General features: G+C 39.7%; 1 protein-coding gene across 4 annotated transcripts; it reads left to right on the top strand.

Annotated features, from left to right (window-relative positions):
* The first annotated feature begins 782 nt into the window (after positions 1 to 782).
* On the top strand, positions 783 to 14178 carry lhx9 (LIM homeobox 9). Of its 4 annotated transcripts, XM_055943714.1 has the most exons (6): positions 783 to 1047; positions 4561 to 4788; positions 5808 to 6010; positions 6617 to 6975; positions 9674 to 9873; positions 10605 to 12894. In XM_055943714.1, the coding sequence occupies exons 2-6, from the start codon at positions 4606 to 4608 to the stop codon at positions 10854 to 10856; spliced, it is 1197 nt and encodes a 398-aa protein (XP_055799689.1). In that variant the 5' UTR covers positions 783 to 1047; positions 4561 to 4605; the 3' UTR covers positions 10857 to 12894. The 4 variants fall into 4 exon arrangements, with proteins under 4 accessions (XP_055799689.1, XP_055799688.1, XP_055799687.1 ...); XM_055943713.1 differs by lacking the exon at positions 783 to 1047 and having other exon boundaries at positions 4143 to 4788; positions 6620 to 6975; XM_055943712.1 differs by lacking the exon at positions 783 to 1047 and having other exon boundaries at positions 4144 to 4788.
* The last annotated feature ends 583 nt before the right edge of the window (positions 14179 to 14761 follow it).

Genomic DNA, 14761 nt, shown 5'->3' with positions numbered 1-14761 from the left:
TGTTGACGTTCCCCGGTAACCTAAAGATTTACGCAGACCCAACCGTTTCACTATAGCATAATTCTAACGACCATCTCCATTGTTCATTGTAAGGCCTACCGGTATGCCTATATCTTGTTGACTGGAAGGCGGACAGGGGTTGATTCAAATTGGAATGGAACCATTCAAAGACCGAGGGAGTTGTAATTGAAGGTCTTTTTTCATGTGATTAGAAAAGAAAACGTGGATGTCAAGCCCAGCCCATTTCAGAGGAGAAAGTGAATGTGACTATTTCATTTCTGTCTTCAACATCACAAGATTTCGTTCCAAGCGTTTTTAATATTCTCCCTGATTTGGGCAATATAGCCTATTAGTATAAAATGTGCCTGCTAGGTTACGTAATGTGACACGTGGATTAATGTTACATTTAATAATAATCTACTCAATTGAGTAACTTTTAATTTCTATCCACTAGGATGTTTTTAGGCGTGGTGTATCTTGACGCTCATATTCTCCAGATAGCCTGTTAATACAGTTTGACTGCAACACCCAATGATTTATTAAAACGGACCCATCAGAAACCACTGTAATCTGGGGTGTAAAACACACTTGACTAGATTTTAATTCATATGGGCATTGACATGCTGATATTTTGGACAAACCCGTGATGTGTGTGTGTGTGTGTGTGTGTGTGTGTGTGTGTGTGTGTGTGTGTGTGTGTGTGTGTGTGTGTGTGTGTGTGTGTGTGTGTGTGTGTGTGTGTGTGCATGCTCGTGTGTGCGTGCGTGTGTGTCTCAGCATTGTCTCGTGAGCTCTCATTATCAGTGCGTTTGAGAGGGTTTGGTGGAGGGAGAAGAATATGTATAATTGTCTTCTCGCCAAGCGATGGGTTTGTTTTAATTGACACTCGCTGGGACTACAAGAAACAAGGAACAACCCCCATCTACCGGCAGAATCTCCGCCACCCTCTCCTCCTTCTCCTCCTCCTCTTCTCTCTTCTGTACAGCCCCGCCACCCTCTCCACGCAAGGTTGGCTTCTATAACAGGACAACGCTTTCTCAGCTGAAGGTAACCTCAACTTTCACATGAAATACAAATGTTCACGCAATTAATCGGTATATGTGCCATAGGCCTACATTATATCCACATGGCTGATATTTGTCGAGGTGCGAAAAAATGGCATTGAAATAGAATACTGCCTGATGCATGGAGTGGAAAAGATTGTGCGCGTGCAAGCTATAAGATTTTGCATTAATGACAGATATAGTGAGACGTGTTACTGAGCTTTGAGATGTGAAAGGATTGGCGATAGACGGCTTATTTCTTTCATTCACAAGGAAACCAAAGTCAACATTGAGCCACCCGTGGTATAGTTCAAATATGGTTATCTTATCTGTCATTGTTTTTGAATACATGTTCATGGTCAACATTTTATAAGAAAAAATAACAAGGTTTAAATTGAGAAGACACTGCACAGTACACTGAACTGCAGAGGTTAGAGGTGATTCGCAGCAAAGTCTCAGCAGAATAGTGGAAAAAAGAGGGAAAACGGACAAAAAATACGTAATAGTAGCCTAAATGTGTTGCCAGTTTTAAAATGTCACGAGACACCCAAATAATAGTAAAATAACGATGAATTCTGAACTCTAACCGGAATGGAAATACTTTAGTTGGCCGCTATATTTCATTTTATTTATTTTATTCTTCAGGAGACAAAAGCCTGGCATGGTTACAAACAATGCAGGTATGAATTCACCCCAAAAAATAAAAGCCAAGGCGTTTAGAGACCAATAAGTTACTTTCCTTAGAAGATACTAATGTGTGTCCTCCATCCTTATTGGCATTACTGTAAGATGCATCATCAATAGTCATTTATTTTATTTTCCATTTTTTATCATATAGCAGATAATTACACATGTATAACCAATAACCTGCTATGGGACCCTAGACTTCTAAAATAGGCCTAGCTATAAACTAAATCCGAGAAAGAGGCAATAAGGCTACATTTCGATTTTGTTAAGTAAAACAACCCAAATAGGTTGATTTCCATTTCAGAGAGATGGACACTGGGAGAGCTCATGCATACATTGACGCATTTGAATCCTTTTTCACTCGGATGAAATGTCATTGCTGGAGGCAAGGGAGACACGCATCAAGGGGATCTATAGCACATTTCATATTCCTTATGAAGATGCACAATGAAATTATAACAATACTAATAATAGGCAGGATAATTTTAGTTTATAAAATAAATAACAACAGCTATCTATACATTTAGCAGGATATAAGCTTTTTAAAATAAGGTGGGCCACTTTGCGTTTTCTATCCTCTCCTGGGAACGCGTAATAAACACTGCAATTAAATGTCACACTGAACTGACATAATTTTAAGATTTCTTTGTCCAAGTGAAATGAATCCTCTGTATTTTTTTATTAAATGTTTTACCTCAGTGCTATGAAACTGACAGAGCGCGAACTAACTCTGCTGCTGCTAGCACATTCACCTCCTCCTCTAAAGCTTGGACATTTCTGCGCCGCGTTATCTAGAGGGGCCCAATTAAACACCCGACTTCTGATCCCGGGGACAAAATGGAAATGTAACACTTCTTAAAATGATTGGTGTTGGCGAGAGGAAGCGCACCTGCAACTCCATTGAGCTTTGGGGAGTTTATTAATGGTCCGGATTGTAAGCAGAGTTATCTTTTGTCCTCTGACACAAAACCTTTAATTCTCCCAGACGTGTTTTATTGTCTGTCAGGCCTCGGCCAGGGCCTTGGGGACAGAATAATACACACATTCGTTATATAGATAATATCAATTACCTCTTCGATAACATGGTATCCGTGCAATAAATATATTTAATGGAATTCAATATTTTGGATTAAAGTACAAAATGTCAATGGCAAAAAACAAGCAAACAAGCAGATTTAGCCAATATCATGGGTGCGTGTTGTCACACATTTGAGAGAGAAATCTGTCTGTCAGTGTATCGCGATAGTTTGAGTGTACAGAGGGGTTAATTGGAGAGACGATGGGCATGCTAATGAAGAGTTAGTGGCGGATAATTAGTTTCCATTGAGTGTAGGTTACCGTTTAATTGAGAGAGCATTGATTGGGCTTTAAAATGTGTAATTCCGTTACTTACACAGAATGGAAGCTTGACTCTGGCACTTCAGCGCATGCAGCCTTAGGATAACTAGAAAATGCATATAGGCTCCTATATAGGCTTCTTAATTAGGCTTACTTATTATGTTGGTTAGGAAAGGGTCTGGCATTTGGCATCTGTTCGTTTTAAAATCGCCCTATATGTTTTTGCCATGCTCTAGGCTATTTGTGGCATATTTATCGTAGTCCATATTGTATTATTTTGCAGGCCTACGTTGTGTTTGTAGGCTAAACTTGACATATGTTGGCTATGATAATCTTTTACCATTCTCTCTACGGAGTTACTGTAGCTGTCTTCTCCCTATAACATATCACTGCCCCGCCCCAACCTCCCAACACACACACACACACACACACACACACACACACACACACACACACACACACACACACACACACACACACACACACACACACACACACACACACACACACACACACACACACACACACACACACACACACACACACACACACACACACACACACACACACATCATGTAATCTTTAACATGAATTAATCAGGATCCTGTTAAATTAGGCCTAATATAATCTCGGGCTAAAGTAAAAAATATCCAATCCAAAAATGTACCCGACAATTGTAAAAATATCGCTTCACACGACTGTTTCACATAAGACGTGTCACATAAACGTATCGAATCAAATTCAGCAAATTAGAATTCTGAAACTCCATAATACATTTCAAACATATTAAAATTAGTTCAAATTACAATTCAATATCCAATGCTTATCCTTCTAATTCAATCACACCAAGAGCTTATGTAAATATCCCTAAACCGTATCGTGTCTTTAAGCTGTGATTTAGTCTCCACTAATGTGTCTGGTAACTAAAACCTATAGAAAAGAAAAGTAATGAAAATGTCAATACCCGAAGTGTCTCTCTCCACGCTCTCGCAGCCAGCATGCACGGCGGGTTTGAGAGGAGAGTGACAGCTCTTTGTTGGTGAATAGAAATCAGTGGCATAGAGAGAAGGGGCGACTCCTCCTACCAAATTATCCAAACTGGGCAGGCTTTTGCTCTCTTCACAAATAGAACACGGCTCTCCAACACAGGCAGTCCCAATCTGACCTTCAAGCACACGGAACCCTGTAACGGGAGATCGGTGGGGGACTGTCGAGAGAAAAATACCCAATCTAAACTTCTGCCATTTTAACCGTTCATCGCCATCATCATCAGTGCGTGTACTGGCACCCACCGTATCAGCTGGACTATACTTTTTCTTTTGGTGACAAGACATTCAGGGGAGAGGAAAACAATTTATTCCTGCCTTGACTTCTCCCCGTTCCTCATCTCTACACCGAGTTGTATTCGTTTTCCCCCAGTTTGCTTTGCACACTTGCAGAGGAGGTAAGCTGAGCTGAGTGTGCCTCTTGTGTGTGTATGCCTGTCTCGCAGCAGAACCAGTCGGATGCTCTGAGCCTACCGGACGCAGAGCTGTATATGGAAGTTGTGGGCTATAAGGCAGAAGCGAGCTGTTGCACATTGCGTCGTTCAAGAGCGGGAGCCATGCTGTTCCACGGGATCTCCGGTGACCACATCCAGGGCATCATGGAGGAGATGGAGAGGAGATCCAAAACCGACTCGCGCCTGGCCAAGGGCGTGCGGCTCAACGGAAGAGAAGCGGTGAGGAAAAGGAACACAATGCAATTTTGTTGTTTTATTCTGACATCTATGACGATTAACACCTACATCCGAATGGGAATAACTGCTTATGCGCAAGAGAATGCTGTAGAAGGTAGGCCTATAGTTGGGCTAATATAAAGAATCACTCGAAATAAAGTCTTAATGTTGTGGTTAATATTGAGTTTACAGATTCCTCTGCCCAACATAACAAACAATAACATGCAGACTAAATTGTATGCTCGTCTGGGGAAGTTTTCGTATGTAATACAAATATATTCACTTATAAACCTGTTAAGTGAATGTGCATAAACTAAATGTGACAATTATTACGCACAATTTTCCAATTTGTTACACAATTTATATTTTGAGCAAATAGCAAATTGCTGTTGTCAATATTTATCTATATAATATAGACTATGATTAAACAATAATTACAGATATAGCCTACTAGAGTTATCTGTGCTTGATTATTATTAGCATTTACATAATAATTGATTATAGACCTACATAATTTGTGTTATTATGATAATTATTATTCCTGGGTCATTGTTGTAATTTATGGTTAGGCGTGTAAAAGTAGGAGGTTATAGGGCCTTCTCAGCTGTCGATACAGCTTATTTTAAATGTGCAAGGAAGCGTCATTAATTATTCTTTGTCATTGTAATATCATTATGTAGCTCCATTTGTTAGATAAATTGAACGCAGCTACTCCCTAAACACAATGGACCCTGCATGTTATTACACTTCCAGCTCCGCAGGAATTTCTTGGGGTTCATTTTGCTTTTAAACCGAACTGTCATGAGCCCAAAATCTAACTAAAGTGCTACTTACTATTTTATTTATTTTCAAGAAAATCGTGTAATGCTGATTTTAGTGTAATATGTCATTTTCATATATGTTACAGTTTTATCACACACAAGCCAAACCCTCACATGAGAAGTAGAGGCCTAACTACAGGCTTAGGATGTGAGCCATGCATTTCCCACGTTAATATTCCCCTCCTTTCCTTCTCCTTCCAGACCATGCCTTCCATGGGCCCTGAGAAACCCGCGTTGTGTGCCGGCTGTGGAGGCAAAATATCGGATAGATATTATCTGCTCGCTGTGGACAAACAATGGCACCTACGGTGCCTCAAATGCTGTGAATGTAAACAGCATTTGGAGTCAGAACTCACGTGTTTCGCCAAGGATGGTAGCATCTACTGCAAGGATGATTACTACAGGTAAGAAAAATCTAAGGGTATGAATAGTTTTTCTACAGGCTTAGTGAAATAATGTATTTTATTATTCGATAATTGAACAACTCTCTCTCTCTCTCTCCCCCTCTCTCTCTCTCTCTGTTTGGTATTAGGCCTGTCATACAAACGATTGTTAGTGACTGAATCCATAGGCGTAAAACACAGACATAGGCCACGGAAAAAGGCAAATAGGCTATAAATCTAGGTTAAATGTATAATGTATGCAGAGAAGGCTTATTGGTTCGATCGGCTATAGCTTTACTCAACAGGGCATACAAAGCCTCATATAATGACTCGACAACATGGACATAGACACAGCTGTAGCCATGTAGCCTATAGATATCAGAGGCAATCTGGCATTTCCACTGCATAGCCGAGGTGTTATTATACAAAAACTGCGGATGGAGGTTATAACATTATAAGCAAACTGCTGGGGGGAAAAAACAATAACGACATGGAGGTGTCTTTTATGTGGCTCCCCCCCCCCCCCCCCCCCCCCCCTCTCCTCGCAGTGTGTGTGAGTGTGTTCCATTTTTTTCAATCCTGTTCGGAATGTTTTAGAAGTGTCATGTCTGCGCGTCCTTGTTCTAGAAGGTTCTCCGTGCAGAGGTGCGCTCGCTGCCACCTCGGGATCTCAGCATCTGAGATGGTGATGCGCGCGAGGGACTCCGTATACCACCTGAGCTGCTTCACGTGCACCACGTGCAACAAGACCCTGACGACAGGCGACCACTTCGGCATGAAGGACAGCCTGGTGTACTGCCGGGTCCACTTCGAGACCATATCCCAGGGAGAGTACCCCCACCCTGGCCTCAACTATGCCGAGATGGCGGCTAAAGGTGGAGGTCTGGCGCTGCCATACTTCAATGGCACTGGAACGGCCCAGAAGGGAAGGCCTCGGAAGAGGAAGAGCCCCGCCATGGGCATAGACATCACTAGCTACAACTCAGGTGAGGAGACAGAGAAGATGAGAGGACTGGCTGTTTGGGTAGTTGTATCGGGGAATTGATGCTGTTGCACTCTTTGAAAATAACGTTTCGATGGGGATGTAATGGTTAGGGCTAATATAATGTTATTACATGCTAACGAAGGGGCGGCAGGTGGCCTAGTGGTTAGAGCGTTGGGCCAGTAACCGAAAGGTTGCCAAATCGAATCCCCGAGCTGACGAGTTAAAAATCTGTCGTTCTGAACAAGGCAGTCAACCCACTGTTCCTAGGCTGTCATTGTAAATAAGAATTTGTTCTTAACTGACTTGTATAGTTATATAAAATTTAAAAAACACGACGTGCGCTGGTGAACTGACGAATATAGAGCTGGCTGCTGGAATTTTTGGCTTGCTTGGTGTTTAAGTCCGTAGGCCTACTCCGAAAGCAATTTTAAACAAAAAGGGAAGGGGGAAAGAGAACAATTGGCCATTCAACAAAATTGAAGAGGCCTTCTATGAATGTCTGCTCTGTTTATGAAGCCTATTTGCATTTACCATCATTATGCTACATTTCTTGTTGTCAAAATGATCTAAAATTGACCCACAGTTAAACATTCTATTACATTTTCTAATTAAGAATCGTTTTAGGTTATCGAAGGTCTAACATGGGCACACACATGAACTTGAACCATATGCACGTGCAAGGGGTAACGGGTGACCTATACGCACGTGCAGAGGGTACGGTAATTCACTTGCTTAAAATGTGCCGCAGCTAATGCCCTTTTTCCGCCTTTAGTTTTACTTGGGGAGACATTGCCTCCTCGGTTAGGCTATAGCCTACCGTAGGCATACAGTTAGCCTAATTTTACTTTTGAATATCTGGAATTCAAAACGCAGAATGTTATAATGCAACCAACCCCGCATATTCTCTTTTGTTGTTGCTTTTTAGAATTAGTATCCGGTTGATACAGTTGTTAATTGTGTGCCAAGTTTCCTCTGTTCACCATGAATGAAAGGAAAAAAGGGTAATCTGCGTGTTAACAGTTCTGCGTTAATTGAAGGTGCTTTAGGAATCCCTGGCCTTCAACCACTTCTGAATCATACTCGGGAAGGTCAGCACAGTTCTCAGAAACAGAACAGAAGTGAAAGATGGAGCGGGAATACAGTAGAATAGGCCTACCAATAATAATAAATTAATAACGACAAGGATAATAATCGACATTTTCTGAAGACTGTTTCATTTCCATAAATAATGTCAATATGCCTCCTTAATTTATTTGGTCTCCGTTTAAAAAAAATATATATATATATAGCTATAGAAGTTGTGCATCTTTAAAGCACTTTTTTGGTTGCACTGCAAAGACATACATACACGCTTGTAGTTTTAACTCAGAATGAAGTCCTGCTTTTGTATGTAGCGTTCCAACATCAGAAATTGCATGTCTTTCACAGTCAGGTGCGGGCAAAAACCTTTATATTGTCTAGATCCGGGTTATAATGTTTTGGATCTGTCTCCTCTGTATGTCTATACGTCTTTTAGAGGATTCTCCAATGCAGTCCCATGTCGACTTTGCAGTTGTTCGGTTATACTTTGCTGCTCAGCATGTTTTCATAGTGACCCCTGGTGGGTAGTTATAGAACGAAAGGCACTGGACGAAAATAGGATACCCAAGATTTAAAGATTGAGGTCTTATTTATTGCAGTGCATTCAAGATGCGTGTCTTACATTAAAAATAACATGAAAATAAGTGTTTTAAGTTATAAGTTAATGATGAACAATCTGGTAGTAGTCCTGGTCGAGATTCATTTGAAAAATAAATGGAGTGTGTAGGTCAGAGATATTTAATCCTAGATTCATCTGCGTTCGTGCTTAGCTCTGGATTCACTAAAACTAGAATTAAGCCTACTGGAGCAATGCATTTTGGGTCTTTGAAACCGGCACTAAAGTCAGTCATTTAAACTAGTGATTTGCATTTCCAGGGGGCCGTAAATAACAAGATAGGTGTGTTGAAAAAAATGAATGGCCTGCTATATTGTTCCAGTTTATTAGACAGAGAATTAGAGACGACCACTTGATGTGATAGAGTAGAAAGAGTCTGTCATAGGGAGCTACTGTAGGTCCATATACGCTATAGAAATGACTGCTGGCTGTGTTGACTATTAAAATAATTGTCTTTTAATCATGGAATGTCAATCAATTATTGTAAATATTTTCCCATAAACAGTTAAGGACCTAAAAGGATGATGCATGTTGGAAGTAGGGATCACATTTGAATGACAACACAGTATTACTTTCTTTAAACACATTAGAAATACTGTACCAAATCAACTAACTCTTACTTAAAAAAAAATAAAAAATACATTTATAATACTTTCTAAGGGTTTCGGGTCAGTTCAATTTGGAATAATTATGAATCAATGAAAGATTTAAATCTTAACTGAAAACTATGGCCAGTTTACGGACATTTTGTGTCTTGAATTTCTGTTCATTGGAATGCGTGGCCATATTAAACTATTCCCAACCCTGCTCCGGTTGACTTGTATCTTTCTATTCTCACCCATTTTGGGGGAGTGCCGTCCATCTAATCTTCTAGGGATTATATTTACAAGTATCCAGCAGCACCCCGATTAAAAAAAATATATATTATTCTACATGGCACGTAATGCATTCTCCAATGTGGCAGTATATGTGCTCTAAGCTGACGCCTCCTCCTCTTGGTTAGGTTGTAATGAGAATGATGGGGAACACCTGGATCGTGACCAGGCCTACCCTCCAGCCCAGAAGAACAAGCGCATGCGTACCTCCTTCAAGCACCACCAGCTCCGCACCATGAAGTCCTACTTTGCTATCAACCACAACCCAGACGCCAAGGACCTCAAACAGCTGGCCCAGAAGACAGGCCTCACCAAAAGAGTTCTACAGGTAAGCAGAAGCCATCGACCTCCTTCTCGACCCTTGACCTAGTATGACGTCTTCACTGTATCCTCCATTCCACCGTTTGTTCTTTTTTTTTTTACCATCAGTCCATTTAATTCATCCTTTTTTGTTTTGTTAGGTTTTAATCAAATGTTTAATTTGTTTTCTACCAATGTTGAGTTGTATGGAATGTTGTTAGGCACTAGGGTTCCTTGATGTACTGTATGAAGTAGATGCAGTGTATTTGTAGTGTTCAGGGTTTATAGACATATCATTTATCCACTAATCACCCCCAGTCTCCCTGGGTCAGTGGTGGCAAGAGTAACTTAAACTAATGTTCACAGAGCGAGAAACTTAAACTAACGTACACAGAGAGAGAGAGAGAGAGAGAGAGAGAGAGAGAGAGAGAGAGAGAGAGAGAGAGAGAGAGAGAGAGAGTGTGCACAAGTCTTGTAAGGATCTTTTACAAAAGAAAAACTTTTTCAGCTGGTCATTTCTCATGTGGTTTCTACTCCCTGAGTCCAAAATAATGGCGTCAAAAATCAGCAGTTTGTAGTTATTGCACTTTGTACTCTGCCAGGAGAGTCAGCTAGTGGACAACACTGTGATGTCAAACAGATCAATTTTATGAGAAAGAAAGAAAGAAAAGAAAGTAAATAAGTTGCTAATATATATATTTTTAATATACATCAGACATAAACATAAAGTAAAAGCCATTGGATTGGATTGGTTTACAGGTATGGTTCCAAAACGCAAGAGCCAAATTCAGAAGGAACGTTTTGCGACAGGAGAATGGTGTTGACAAGGCCGACGGCACGTCACTCCCTCCACCCTCGTCCGACAGCGGCGCTCTGACACCCCCCTCCAGCGCGGCCACACTAACAGACCTGACCAATCCCTCTATCACTGTAGTGACCTCCGTCACGTCTAGTTTGGACAGCCATGATTCGGGGAGCCCCTCACAGACTACCTTGACAAACCTTTTCTAGCAAGCTCTACGACTCCTCGCTCTTAACTCATTTTGTTTTTTTCCCCCCAATTTGCAATGATATATTTTTAAACAACATCTTTAAAGAAAACAGAGACAGTTCCATGGATACATAAAGTACGGTACTGTACTGTACACACAACAGAAAGCAGCAAGAACATCGACAACAACAACAGCAACATTTAATCAGGAGATTATTTTGATGTGTAGCATTTGCAACCGCTTGGCAGCTGAGTTTGTAGTCAACCTATTTAGTGATTGGTCTTGTGTCGAGGACGTTTTGAATCTGGAAGGCATTGACAAATTATTATAGAGGGTACCACAATCTGGGTCAGAGCCCAAAATTAAGTTATTTAAATGGTAATAGTATATTATTTTTACTTGATTTAATTTAATTTGTTCATTTGATTTGATTTAGTCTAAAATTGATCCCGGCCTGATAATTCATTTAAAATCATTAATACTATGTTAGTACTATCCTATTTAAGGCATATTTTGATATTTCCTTTTTTAATTTTTTTTATCTTTTAAATATGAATTTTCAGAATGTTGTGTAAAAGATCATTCAGAGTTATCCTGGATGTTATAAGACATTGGAGCATTATAGAGATGAGTAATTTCCCGTCTCTAAATTAACGTTGTACAACAAAACAAACATTACAACTCTAATGCCAGGTGGCTGCGGTGACGTCAACATGCATTTTGTCTTAACATGATACATCTCAACTGTGACAGAAAAGAATAAGAACAGAACACATCTCTAGATCTGTACAGTGGTAACTGTCCAACATGTAATGCAGTCACGTTGATATTAGAAGGAGTTCAACAATATAAATCAGTGAGTAAAATTCTGATTGGGACAGAGTTCACGGGCACTGTTTGAAATTATTGTTTCCATGGTACTTTTACTAATCTGTTGGCCTCATTTTACATACCAAACACACAACTGGAAAAACAATTCTGTTGGCCTCATTTTACATACCAAACACACAAATGGAAAAAAACGTAGTTTATCTGGATTCAGCGAGCCCGTAGAATGACTGTTAAATACAATTGCACAGTGACAATGTACTGGCCAATGGAAAGTACATTGTTATTATTATTATCATCATGTTTCTCAGGGTAAAGAAGGGTTGATTCTGAAAAAGGTAAGAAGGTCGGAGAGGAAGATTATAACAAGTGAGGGATGACGATATGGAAGATTAGATGTGTAGACCTGACAGAAACATTACAATGACCCCAGAAAAGCTGGAGATATTAGACAGCTAGTGGGACAAAGAAATCATCCTCCACGTTTTCTCCTTGGCCATATTTAAACTTTACCGACACTTGCTACTGAACAGACCAATTATCTTTTTCCTCTGGCTGATTTCGGAGAAAGAGACACAAAAAGAAATAGAAGGATTTCTTTCTGACGGGGTTCAACTTTTATTTTTTGTCTCCTGGGCAAGCTGTTTAAGGTCGTTGGCGTCGGGTTGTGGTTGATAGCAAAGCAGGACTACATGGTGCGAATTAGGAGAAAGAAAAAGAGAGATTCCTGGCTGCGGGCTTCAAACATTTTTTATTGTAATTGTCACAATTTGTTCTATTGTAGAACATAGCGTTACTCTCAATCTACTTGATGAAGTAGATGCTTAACTCAGTTCTACTATGTGCCTTATGCTATAACTTGGAAGAAAGTTTGTCAACTTCAGGATTTATATGTTATTGTTTGTTGACTGATTCACATCTTTTTGACGCCTCACTAGTTTTGTACTGTTTTAACATCTTATTTCTGAAGATCTTTTTATGGTGTATCCTGTTAGAAAGGGGGCAGCGGTGTCTTAGAAAGCAGCACTCTTTCAGATATAGTTGGTTAATCCAATAATATTCATGTTTATAGTTGAGTACACTAAGTGTTCTATCGAGATTGTCCATGTTTCCCTGTTTCTTGACAAAGATGGTGTATAGAAACTATTTCCTCTTAAATATTTATGGACCAAACGGTTGTTATATATCTTATTAAATTTTGTGTGAATAAAAAAATACTTTGTTTTAAATGAGTTTTTATTTTTCATTTACACTTGCCATTTTTTTTGTGTTATCCCTTAGATACTAGGTTTTTATTATTTCACTCACATCAACAAATGAAAATGAGCATTCAATGATTGATTGACCAATTAAAACAAACGTTCCACATTTTTTACTTTCATTTTTAATTATTTTTAATTTCCTATTTGATGGTGTTTACAGCTTCAAAGTAATGCCCCATGAATTTGCACCTAAACCCTGTAGTCAACAATTATGAAAATTGCTTTTTAATGCATGAATATGGCTATATAACTTTTTTTTAAATGGAAAAAGGAACGCTGCAAAGCATACATTGACTGATATATCTGTATATTATATAAGTAGTGCTAAGGTGGCATAACAGTAAATGCAGACCTATAAAGCCAGGTTGCTCTGTAGTTAATATATTGTTACTCTATGATTTCTTACAGGGAGAACAAATCTTGGGGCATTACAGCCAAACTTCCCGACGTTTGAAAATTCCCTAAAGTATTAAAAGAAGGGGAAAACTTTGGTCGGAATTCCTCACCATTGAAGACAAAGACAGTATTAGGATAAGACGATAGAATATTGAGAGAGAACAAAATAACAAGACATGTTTCAGTCAAAAAAAATGTACAACAACCCCAAAAAATTGAAACCGTTTTTCCTGAATGTTTGAATCGAACTACGGAGAAGAATACAGTGTGTGATTACTGATATCGTTGTGAAAAAAGACTTGACTTTGCTCATATTGGAATGCCATTCACACACAGTGGAAAAAGTTGTATAGTAACATAGCTGTATATAGCAGAACAGCATGGCAGCACAGGGGGTTACAGTAGGATTAAGAGACTGCAGACATTTAACAACACTACAGGACACACACACACACACACACACACACACACACACACACACACACACACACACCCTTCCCTTACCCCACACACTCTAACCTCTACCCTCTATAGAATCAGCTTGCTATATAAAAAAACAAACTTTCTTTTGTCACAAATGTCATTTTGTAAACACATGGCCTCCTTGAAACTCGGCAGCAGGACGCCCATCAAACGGGCTGATGAAGAGGACTGCAGAGTTGGCGCTTTGCCATCTGGCTGCACTGAGGAAAAAGGATGTAGCACAAAGATGAAGAGGATTCCCATTTTGCATGCACCTCATCATATCGTTAACATTTTCATTGAGCTGTATATTATTACTTCGTTTGATGCATTGTATTAGTATCATTCGTTGTCAGCTGTAAAAAATAAATAAAATAAACCCTATGAAAATCCTTCCCTGATGATGCTCATATACCTTACGGTGGAAAATGAAATGTCATTGTGATGACATAGATGGATTTTAATGCTTGAAGCTTATTTATACATGACATTCAGCTAACTAAGGACAATATTAACAATCCGATTATTACTGGCTGATTTCAATATCGTAGTTCTTATGTTCCTGTTTACTGTGCAGCTTTTAAAATACACAACCAGCTCACGGAATTAACGGAGTGATTGCATTAATTAGATGTGGAATTCAAGCTATTTACAATATGTTTTCTGTTCAGTTACAGTGTATAGGAACTGGATAGAGTCCATTCAGACTCCTGACAAATGTGGGCACCACGTTTCATTCTTGGGGTAAAACTACACCACATAATTCTAATTGACTAACCGCGTCTCCTAGTCTCACAAATCACAATGCCTGTAACCTAATCCCACTGGCTTGGGTCCTCAGTACTGTGTGATTACTGCTCTACGATGAACGCTGCATATCCATGTTGGGAAGAAGGGAGACGGAAGGGAGCAGAGGGCCAGGATGGGGGAGGAGGGAACGGTGGTGCCACATGGGGCCTAGTAAACAGCTTGCTGT

Source organism: Salvelinus fontinalis, chromosome 14 (assembly GCF_029448725.1).
Source record: "Salvelinus fontinalis isolate EN_2023a chromosome 14, ASM2944872v1, whole genome shotgun sequence".
Taxonomy (NCBI): domain Eukaryota; kingdom Metazoa; phylum Chordata; class Actinopteri; order Salmoniformes; family Salmonidae; genus Salvelinus; species Salvelinus fontinalis.
The sequence above is the reverse complement of the archived record's forward strand: the minus strand, read 5'-3'. Positions and strand labels throughout refer to the sequence as shown.

Excerpts from the sequence above, each read along its gene's own strand:
- lhx9 (XM_055943712.1), top strand. The coding sequence starts at position 4,546 with ATGCCTGTCTCGCAGCAGAACCAGTCGGATGCTCTGAGCCTACCGGAC. Across the intron at positions 4,789-5,807 it reads GGCTCAACGGAAGAGAAGCG|ACCATGCCTTCCATGGGCCC; the intron begins GTGAGGAAAAGG and ends TTCTCCTTCCAG. Across the intron at positions 6,011-6,616 it reads TGCAAGGATGATTACTACAG|AAGGTTCTCCGTGCAGAGGT; the intron begins GTAAGAAAAATC and ends TCCTTGTTCTAG.